This window comes from Vicia villosa, linkage group LG4 (assembly GCF_029867415.1).
Source record: "Vicia villosa cultivar HV-30 ecotype Madison, WI linkage group LG4, Vvil1.0, whole genome shotgun sequence".
NCBI lineage: Eukaryota > Viridiplantae > Streptophyta > Magnoliopsida > Fabales > Fabaceae > Vicia > Vicia villosa.
The window spans coordinates 84,274,083-84,285,793 of record NC_081183.1 but is presented as its reverse complement, the minus strand read 5'-3'; the positions used below and the strand labels follow the sequence as shown (position 1 = coordinate 84,285,793).

The window sequence follows — 11,711 nt, the reverse complement described above, 5'->3', positions numbered from 1 at the left end:
GCCAAAGATAAAATTGAATCGTTAGATCACTAACTTCAAAGATAAAATATCTGAATCCAAACACAATCACACTTGCACCTCTTAGGGTAATCCCTTTCTCATTCTTTTCAAAATCAAAATCAAATTCTATTATTTCAAACGCAAAATCGAACTTTTGTTTATATCCGGTGAAAGGATAGATTTTTAAAGGAAATAGGATAAAGACCTTATAACTCAGGGTAGATCTTCTAATTTGCTTGCTCAAATCAAAACAAACAAATCTCTCATATATCATTGTTTTTTTTCAAAATAAAACTTTCAAAAAGACAATACTTTGTATATATCCAAACAAGGATCATTACGAAGTTAACGCTCTTTTTTTCCAAAGCATCTTTTGAAAGATAAAAACACTTTGTATACATCCGCACAAGGATCATTACAAATTCAATTTACAAAGGTATTTGAAACCACATACGAGCATTTAAAAGCAATTGAAAACAAGTGAGCTAAGCAAATTAAAGAGCCCATGGATAACCATGGATACAAAGGGTGCTAACACCTTCCCTTTGTATAACCTACCCCCTTACCCAGAATTTCTTAAAGGTCTTTTTTCTGTTTCTTTTATAAACCATTCCTTAATTGGATAAAATAAAAGGTCGGTGGCGACTCTCTGATTTTCAAGCACAAAAGCAGAAACAAAAAGAGTCAGTTCGCGTATCTCTCCGCGAGAGGTATGGCAAAAAAACTGAGCACGCGACACTCTTCATGATGTTTCACTATCATATAACCCAACTGATCCCGAAAGTCTCTTGCCCATTCCAAAAACCTGGTTCAATCTTGTCATTTCAAATTTCCTTCCTAGAAGAGAAAACCAAGACATTCTATCATATGGAGATCAAGCCTTTATCTATCTTTTGATGATTAACATGCGCAGTAATCTGCCTCAATTTATGTTTAACCATCTATGTAACTCATTCTCTGACTCCAGAAATCGCACTAAGTCATATATTCCTTTTGGAAGAATACTGTCAGAAATTTTCATTCGAGAAGATATTGTAGAGCCCATCAAAGATATGATAGAAGAAGATGAAACTGGAACCTACCCTGAAAATATGTTATTATGGACTAAGGGTAACTTCTTTAGAAATTAATAAAACCAAGCTACATGTATGACCTTAGCACCTAAATAAAGATATTTGCACAATACTTTACATTTTCATCCTGATTTCTTAGGCATTATCTTAAGAGGTGAGACATTCTGATTTCTAAGCATAAATCATGTCAAAACTTTGTCTTTTGTGAAAAATTAAATTATCTGTGTTAAAGAATCAAAAGATCTGAAGATTAAGAAAAAGCAGAGAAGAAAACTTGAAAATAGTTATTCTGGAATTATAACATGTTCTGATATAACTTAAAACATTCTTGATACAAATGAAAATTCTAAGTTATGTACCAGAAGTATTTGCTCTAAAGTAAAATCTAAAAAGAATACTCTGTTCAGAACTTCCAAGATGATGCACGCATTCATAGCTAAAATATCTACAAATATTCAGAAGAAACAAACTGAAGATATTATTTCAGGGGGAGCCTATAAATCATAAATTAATTCATAGGGTTATCTAACTCAGGGGGAGACTACACTTGTCAGGCGGAGAAATTATTCCTAAGTCTGATTAATCTCACTCAACCCTCTTAAAAGATTTTTGATTACGACAAAAAGGGGGAGAAATAATAATAGATTTTGATGAATAAGTTGTTGCGTGATTGAACATATAAATGGGAATGAAATATTCTTGCTTGATTATTATCATCTCATAAAATTGTTCCATCAAAATACAAGGTTTTTGTCATCATCAAAAAGGGGGAGATTGTTAGAGCAAGATTGAGAATCTATGTTCAGAATCTGGTTTTGATGATAATGAACATATATTTTGTGAGTAACAATTTTATTACTAATGGTTTCATTTAGTGTGCAGATAGTATGTTATAAGTCTTATACAGGATTCATCAGAAAAAGAGTACAACGACTTCATCAGAAACTGGCTCAGATATGAAATCAAACATCCAGAAGATTGACAAAGCTAAACATCATTCATCAGATGTTCTGATTAAGAATACGTCAAACAAGCCAAGATCAGCAAATCAGAAGCAAAGAAGAAACAATGAAGAACAAGACCATTAAGAAGAACAAGCAATATCAAAGCTCACATACATCAAGCAAAGAATCAGAAAGTACATCAGAAGATTCAAAAGAAGTGAAAAAGAAATATCAAATACATGAAGATCAGTTACAGCAAGAAGATCATAAATGAAAAAGATCAGAAGTTCTGAAAGTGCAACACAGTGACATACAAAATGCAAACGACAAAAGAGTCACTTATGAACAAATGAAGAATCTACAGCTCAGCATACAAATTAAATTTAATACAAAACTTAGAATCAATTGAGAAGCTGTTACAAACATCATTATGAGCAAAACCGTTGCAACAATAAATGGAACAACTTCCAAGGTTGATTGAAGAAGCAAGCCACATGCAACAAGTTAGAGAAAGACAAGCTTAACCAAAGAAGCACGCCATCAACTGTAATCATCATGTTGAGGATAAGGTTCTTCCAAGAACAACACTTGTCACAAAAGGCTCAATCTAGATGAAGCATTCAAAGCAACATTCAAACAAATCTCAACGGCTAGATTCCACCTTCATACTTAAAGGTATGCGTCTAGGTATGAAGCTGAGTATGCATCCAAAGTGAGCATCATAGTATGTATCCAGGATACTTCTACAGAGTGAAGAACAAGAAATATCTTAAGAGAAAATTTGTACAGAGAAGCTGAGCATGAAAGTATAAAAGAAGAAATATGAATTCATGCATCAGAAAAGGCAACACATACTCAGTATGTGATGAATTAATCCATAGTGTTGTCATACACTAATTATAAGCCTATGTGAAGAAATCATAAGAGAGTGAAAAAGAAATATCTGGTGTTAAGCAGTATTCTCCACTGGAGTCATCAGAAGTTCACTAATACTTGATCAGTTCATACATTGCTCACATTGAATGACTTGAGAAACTGAAAACACTGAGTTGGTGCTCGAGAGTGTTTCATGTTTGCTTATATTCATTAAATGCGTTATCAGATGTAACAGGCTTCATGATCAATATTCAAGAGGAATACAAGCATTGGAAGAAGCAATTCAACATAGAGTTGTTGCTCTAAATCTGCTTGAAGAAGAAATGAAGATGGTCTTACAAGAAGGAAATAATTTCAAGAGCTGAAGCTCTAATCTCCTTATTCGGACAAGAAAAGACCAATGCTGAAAGAAGCAATCCATGCAAGAGCTGCTGCTCTTAATCTTCTTTCAGAAGAAGAAGATGAAGATCAAGAAGAAGCAACCAAGACAAGAGTTGCTGCTCTTGATCTGCTTTTAGAAGAAGAAGATCTCATCTAGAAGTTCAAGAATAGAAGAGTGTTATTTCTCGAAGTGTGTTATTTCTTAGGAATCTTCTGATAAAGTGTTTCGGCTCCAGAAGTGACTTCTAGGCAGTGAGTCATAAACATGTGCACTTAGTATAGGAGAAAATCTGCTTGAATAAGAAGCACGCCTGTAATCTCCAGAAGAGCAATTCTGAAAAGAATTGGTGATGATGCCTTAAGTGACCGAGTGGAGGTCTGATGCTTAAGAAGACAGTGGCTGCGGTCATTGTGGAAATTCTCTTGGAGACCAAGTGATGGTCAGAAGTCCAGGAGTCAATGGATGTTATATCTGTTGATCAGATCACTGAACAGTCCATTGCAGTTAGTCACAGTAGGCATCTGTGCAGGTTACTAGATTGATAAACGTTATATCCAGATGGGATCACTGAACGGTTCAGTCATCTAGGGGTTAGTCACTCGCGTGTATCTTGTGCAGGGTTAGTCACAGCAGATGGCTATGCAGGTTGTTAGTCACAACGGATGATCGTGCAAATGTAATCAAGTTTGGTTATAGTGGATTAAGGCCTCTGTTGAGAGGAAAATCACCTGAGGAAGGTGGACTGGAGGAAACCTTATTCAGAAGGTGAACCAGGATAAAAATAAACGCGCCTTTTACTTTCTGCACAATTCATTTAACTCAGAACATTCATGCAAAATATCCTTAGAACGGTACTGAGACAAGTCAGAAGTTCTGATGATATAAAGAAGTTAAATTGAATACCTCATTGGTTATGCAACCCCATTCCAAGCATGTTTCCGCAACACAAAAGCATATACAGAAGAAGAGATGCAAAGAAGAAAGAAAAGAATTTAAAGAAATAGAATTTTTAATTGATAAAGAACACAATTCAATTCCCTCTTTTTTGTGTTTTTCTCCACCTTCAATAATACACACACCTCTTACTCCTACTCTTCTCCCAAATTCGCAAGACTTTGTTGAAGCCTCACTATAGCCCACCATTATAGAGCATGAGACAGATATTCCTCTATGATGACCTCATACGAAGAAACTGCACTCGAAACTGACAACAGAACGCAATGCCAATCAGCCATGCGTTCCTGGCATCATGCCCACACAGACAGCGGCCTGACGTATACGAAACAATGCAGAAATCGCGACGCCAGCTAACGACAACGGGGATGCAGCTTAACCTTCCAACCAATGCACATTTTTGGATTCGAAATCCATAGATTAAGATCATAACACAATCCCTTTATCTTCGATTTCAGCCATCTCCACGATAAAAATTGAATGTCGAAGATGTTTGCTCTATTGTTCTCTTCCCTATTTCTGAATATTTTCCCGTTCCTTCTTTTCCAAATAGTCCATATAGTCGCGAACCAAATGACGGCGAACCTGTCCTTGACAACTCTACCGCACCTGCATAAACCTGTGAAATGAACAAAATTTTGCAAAGCAGAATTGTGTATGACATCGGAAAAGTCGACCCACCTTATGACCTCGCTCCATGTAGCCAAAGCCGACGAAAATTTGAAGAAAATGTGCGAGACATTTTCCTCAGTAACGCAACCAAACAGACACGAATTTTGAGATTCGACTAAGATATCCCTCTTAACCAGGTTGTCTCTACTAGGAATTCTATTTTGCCTTATTCTCCAAACTAGAACTGAAATTTTGTTAGGGACGACAGGGTTTCAAGCAGCCACCAAATTTGGATTTGCTTCTGTTTGGTATATCTTCCGTTTCACGAGTTTTTTATATGCATCCTTCACCGAATACCCGTCTTTACCCCACCTCCACTTATCTTTCTCCTCGCCCCGTAGATAAATCCCATTGATTTTAATTTTAATATCTTCCTCACACTTACTATTAACTCCTTCTAATCTAGTTTTCCACTCGCCGCTCCATTCTGACATACCGTTATCACAACCGATTGCCTTTTTAACCGTGATATTCTTCACACTAGCTAACTTGAACAACTCCGGGTACCTCCTCTTTAAACTCTTCTTTTCCAACCACGAATCTCCCCAAAATGACGAATCTGCACCATCACCTAGCTCCACATGCGTATTATCCTCAAACCAGTTAGATTGAAAATTGTTGTCTTCTTTGCCCAAAAGTCACAAGTATCTCCACCACAGTGAACTTAACCTATTCGTATTAGTCTGCCCGAGCTCTATCTTGCCATATTTACTACTCAAAATCTTCACCCATACTCTATCTTCCTCCGTTAGAAGTCGCCACTTCCATTTTCCCATCAATGCTAAATTGAAAGTTTTTAGGTCTTTTATCCCCAATCCTCCGTCACCCTTCTCCCGACAAATTTTATCCCATTGTACCCAATTCACCTTTCTCCCCTCCAGACCCCATCCATAAGCATTGATCCACATTCTCCATTTAACATGGAAGCCCATTCTCTCCATCATATAATCAAGGAAGTTCCAATCAACCGAATCATATGCCTTTTCAAAATCAACTTTGAACGACAATGCTTCCCTTTTCAATCTTTTGGCCTTGTCGACTAATTCGTTAGCAATTAATACATTGTCTCCAATTTTCCTACCCTCTAGGAACGCTAATTGATTTTCTGAGATCACTTTATGCATAACCCTCTTCAACCTATTTGCGAGTAATTTTGATAACACCTTATACATACATCCTATAAGCGATATTGGTCTGAACTCTGTGAGCTTTACCGGATTCTCCACATTCGGAATAAGCGTTATGAATAAACTGTTGATGCCTTTGGCCAACCTTCCATTTGCATGAAACTCATTGACAAATTGAATAAAGTCTGCTTTCAACATACTCCAAAGTTCATTAATAAATCCAAAGTTGATCCCGTCGGGATCGAGACTTTTTGAATTTTCACAATTCCAAACTGCCCCTCTAACCTCTTCCTCAGAAAATTCTGCAATCAAAACCTCATTATCCTCCACCTCAATTTTCTTAAACTAAAAATCTCTCATGACAGGTTTTCCCATTTTACAACCTTGAAAAGCTTCAGAGAAGTGCTTGTAAATTTCCAATTTTATGTCTTGCACCCCTGTCAAACTTGTATTCGTCGTTTCCAAGTACATAATCTCGTTATGTTTTCTTCTATTTAATATTTGATTATGAATTTATCATGAAAATTGTCATTGTTTCGTATGGATTAAGAACAACTTGTAATTTGTTTGAAAAAATTTAGCATTAAATAAATTAAACATAAATGTGTTATTTTAGAAAAACAATAGCATAAACTATATCGAAAAACACGATAAAATATTCTAAACCGATCAATTGAACCAAATTAATTAATTTGGTTTGATTACGCTCTTAAAAAATACTCAAAATTAAACCAAATCAATCCCACAAAAATATCATCTATTCGAATTTTTTTTTCTATCAAAAATCATTCTATACCGAACCAATTACACCTTTGAATATATAGAATCATAATGATCAGAATAAAAAACCGCTAAATTAGCAACAATTATTATCTTATAAAAATATGAATAATAACTTGAAAGAGTTTCTAAATAATTTGGAAAAGCATAAAAATCAAGCAATGAGTTTTATTAAGTGTGAGTGTTTGACCACCAAAAAGGCCAATGATTTGTATTAAAGGCTAAAATTTCATTTAAGATTCTTCTCTTCCATGGGGTAACTTGAAAATATTTTTTGCTTTATTTTCTATATGCCAACTAGGGGTGGGAATAGGCTAGGCTAGGTTTTATAAGGCCTGGGCCTGCCCTACGATAAACTTACAAGGCCTGAGCTTGGCCTATGGCCTACTATACACTCGTTTTTTCTGCCTGGTCTGACCTTTTTAAAAGCCTGATCTGGCCTGAAAGCCTATTTAAAAGCCTCTTTCTTATTAATGTTTTCAATTAATTCATATTACTTAAGAAGCCTTATAGGTCGCATATATATGAACATTTAGACCGACCTATTTAGCATTTTTTTCTAATATATATATATATATGCATATATAGACCAATCTATTTAACACTTTTTCTAATATATATGCATATATAAGACAACCTATTTTAACTAATTTTAATATATATGAAAATATAGGTCGGCTTACAAGGCTTTATAGGCTTTTTTTAATAGCCTAGGTCTGACCTATTTTATTAAATAGGCTTTTAAAAAAGCCCAAGCCTGACCTTTTTATCAAATAGACCTGATCTACCCTGGCCTTAAGTAGGCTAGGCTATAGGCCATTGTAGGCCGGTCTGACCTATTCCCACCCGTAATGCCAACCCAGATTTCTTTTTTATGATCATGTTTACGATTCAATTACTCATTTGTCAATTTATCAGTGTTCTATGTATTATTTTGATTATTTGTATTTTAGTGGCTTACACCTTATTCATTTATTACTCTGTTATTAAAAAACAAATTAAAAAGAGAAAATTAATGAAGTAACTAAATCTGCTTAAAATTATAAGAAAAATATAAAAGTAATTCTAATTTAAATATCCAGAAATATTATGGACCAGAAAATAAATTAAACATGTATATCGACAAATTATTAATACAATTCATTGCAAATATTTTAATTCTAAAACATACAAGGATAAGCTTACCATTTTAATATGATTTCACTTCATTATATAAATATAATGAAGTGAAAAAGTAAAATGTATTTATAGTAATTCTCTCTTTTTATTTATCCATTCTTCATTTCCTTAGAAACATAATCTTTTTATTTTAATAAACTTTATGAACATAGTTAAATATAGTAGTTGTGTTTGTGGCGGCTAACATTAGTTACCATTTTTAGACTCATGCATTTATAGGGCAGATGTGATGAGTATTGAACAGTATCAAACAACCAAAAAGTAAAATGTAAAACTTTCAAGATTGAGAACAAAGGAGAGTTGAATATTTTATATAGTTGAGTTTTAGAATCTCAAGTGTTTGTGTGAAAATAAGGGATTATAAGAAATGGGTGAGAATGTTGGAATTGTTTATGTTTTTGTTGTGTTTTTCATGGCTATCAAAGCAATGGGGAATGTTACTAGAGTTGCACCAATGGATCAAATTTCAGGTACTTTACTATGTATTTAAAGTCACATAAATACTTTTCTTCCTTTGTCGTTGTTACTTTATCTTTTTCATTTTTTAGTTTGTTTAATACTTCATGGGAAATTGCCATGTTTGTGATCTGTTTTGTTGACATGTATATACTTTGAAAAACCAAAAAAATGAATGTATACATTTTGGGTGAAAAACCTATATGTACAAAAAATACGACAGTGGTACATAAGTACTAAGAGTTTTTCTTTTTTATTATTTTTTTTTAAGTAATATAAATTATAAGAGGTACAGAAAACTCGTAAAACATTCATAAATTCAAATACTTTGAGTATAAACAATTGACTTCAACAACCGATGTAAAATAAATAATTTTTTGTTCAACCCTTCTTTAGATGTAAACATAAAATTATACTTTTTTTTTTATAAAAAAAATTAATTAATAATATTTATATCTTCTATTAATATCAAATTCTATATTTTTTCTTAAAAATATATTTTAAAATTATACATATTTTTAAAATTTGATAAATAATATTTATATTTTATTATTATTATTATTATTATTATCAAATTCTATATTTTCTCAATTCTTTTTTCAGATTATACATATTATTAAAATTTGATTAATAATATTTATATATTTTTTATAAAAATATTTTTTGAAGTTATGGATTTTTTAAAAATTTATTAATAATAATAATAATAATAATAATAATAATTATTATTATTATTATTATTATTATTATTATTATTATTATCTAACTCTATATTTTTTCAAATTAAAGATATTTTCAAATTTTGATTTTTAACATTTATTATTATTATTATTATTATTATTATTATTTTTATTATTATTATTATTATTTTCATTATTATTATTATTATTATTATTATTATTATTATTATTATTATTATTATTATTATTATTATTATTATCAAGTTCTACATGTTTTCTCAAAAATATTTTTTTCCTATAGCTATAAGCTCAGCTAATTCGAGTCACTTGCACTATGATTCTCATCCAGGACACATTAACTATAGTCGTTTGTTAATGAAGTATTACTTATTAAAAAAAAAAAACTATATATCAATCATGATTGTTGAGTTTTTCGATTTTATGAAATTAATATCCTGTGTGGTCCAAATTTATATCTCGCTTCTTCTAATCGAATAATTATAAAACAAAACATATTCTCCTTGCATTAACACATCATCACCACATGTTTTTGTTTGCAGATTATAAAAAAGTCTCGAATAAAACGCAAGCCGAATTCCAATCCCGCTCTCGCCCCATTGACTACACATTCAAGCTTCCAATTACAACAACTTCTTGGCCAGAAGGTATACATTATATCATCATCATTTTCAATCCTCTTGCCATGTCATTTCATGAATGCATAATCTAATTATAGCTAGCATTGAATCACAACATATAGGTAACGGTTTCGCTACCGGAGTCTTCGATCTCGGCGGGCTACAAGTGTCTCAAGTATCCACATTCAACAAAGTTTGGGGCGTCTACGACGGTGGCCAGGACGGTCAAGGAGCCTCCGTGTACGAACCGATAGATATACCAGAAGGATTCTCTATGTTAGGTAGTTACTGCCAACCTAACAACAAACCTCTTTTTGGATATGTTTTTGTAGCAAAGGATGTTTCTTCAAGTACCACCAATGGCACTTTAAAGCCACCAGTTGATTACGTGCCTCTATTTGACACCTCGTCTCTTTCGTCTAATCAAGATTCTACTTTGTATATTTGGCTACCATCACCACCTGATGGCTATAAAGCATTAGGCCATGTTGTCACCACAACTCCAGACCAACCTCCTCTCAACAAAGTCATGTGTGTCAGATCAGACCTCACAGAACAATGTGATTTCTCTGCATGGATTTGGGGAGTCAATAATTATAATATTTTTGATGTTACACCAAGCATTAGAGGAACTCAAGGTCACGGTATTCGTGCCGGAACCTTCGTTGGCCATTACGGGCTAGGTGATAATTACACTCCTTCTGTTTCATGTTTGAAAAACCTTAACACCATTTCAAAAATCATGCCTAATGAGAAACAAATCGAGGCAATACTTCAAGTTTACTCTCCATTTCTATATCTACATTCCCACGAAGAGTATTTACCTTCTTCGGTTAATTGGTTCTTCTCCAATGGAGCATTATTATACAAGAAAGGTGATGAATCAAATCCTATTCCAATACAACAAAATGGTACTAACCTTCCTCAGGATCCTATCACTGACGATGCTTATTGGATAGACCTACCTGTTGATGATGAAAACAAAGATAGGGTAAAACAAGGTAATCTTGAGAGTGCAGAATCTTATGTACATGTGAAACCAAAGTTTGGAGGAACATTCACTGATATTGCAATGTGGGTTTTTTTCCCTTTCAATGGACCTGGAAGAGCAAAAGTAGTGTTTATAAATATTAAACTAGGGAAAATAGGTGAACATGTTGGTGATTGGGAGCATGTGACACTAAGGATAAGTAATTTGGATGGTCAACTATGGCAAATGTATCTCTCACAACATCAAGGTGGTTCATGGATTGATTCATCTCAACTTGAGTTCCAACCTATTACTAGCTATTTTGATTTTCCAACTAAAAGACCTATTGTTTATGCTACGTTGCATGGACATGCAACATATCCACATGAAGGTCTTGTTTTAGGAGGGAAAAATGGAATAGGAGTAAGAGATGATACTGATAAAGGTAGTATCATGGATATGGCAAAATATGTGTTGGTTTCTGCAGATTATTTGGGGTCTGTTCAAGAGCCATCATGGTTGAATTTTTTTAGGGAATGGGGTCCTCGTATTGACTATAATCTAGATGATCAGTTGGAAGTTCTGAAGAAGTTTTTGCTAATTCGGAAGTTAAAAGATGCTTTTGAAAATATGATTAGGGGTTTACCAAAAGAAATGCTTGGCGAAGAAGGACCAACTGGTCCGAAAGTTAAGAATAGTTGGAATGATGATGAAGTTTGAGTTTTGCAAAGATTTTAATTATATTGGATTTTGTAAATTTGAATAGTTATTTCATTTTCACCATAGTTCTGAATATAATTATAAAATAATAAATATGAGATGGATTACTGTAAGATTTGTTTTTTACTTAAATAACAATCGAACACTTTTTTTTAATACTAAAGCAGGATTTCTAAAAATTATAAAAAACATTAGAAATAGAGAATCAAACCAAAATAGAACAGAACACTAGCATGGCTCAAGAAATATAAACCTGACAA

General features: G+C 33.1%; 1 protein-coding gene and 1 pseudogene across 1 annotated transcript; both read left to right on the top strand.

Moving 5' to 3' along the window:
- The first annotated feature begins 10,035 nt into the window (after positions 1-10,035).
- LOC131599299 (hypothetical protein At1g04090-like) lies at positions 10,036-10,798 on the top strand (annotated as a pseudogene).
- Positions 10,799-10,833: 35 nt separating this feature from the next.
- Positions 10,834-11,451, top strand: LOC131597444 (hypothetical protein At1g04090-like). Its single transcript, XM_058870142.1, has one exon. It carries the CDS (start codon positions 10,834-10,836, stop codon positions 11,449-11,451), a length of 618 nt encoding a protein of 205 aa, XP_058726125.1.
- Positions 11,452-11,711: the final 260 nt, after the last annotated feature.

Bases quoted from the DNA above. Each gene is read 5' to 3' on its own strand.
- LOC131597444 (XM_058870142.1), top strand. From the start codon at position 10,834: ATGTGGGTTTTTTTCCCTTTCAATGGACCTGGAAGAGCAAAAGTAGTG.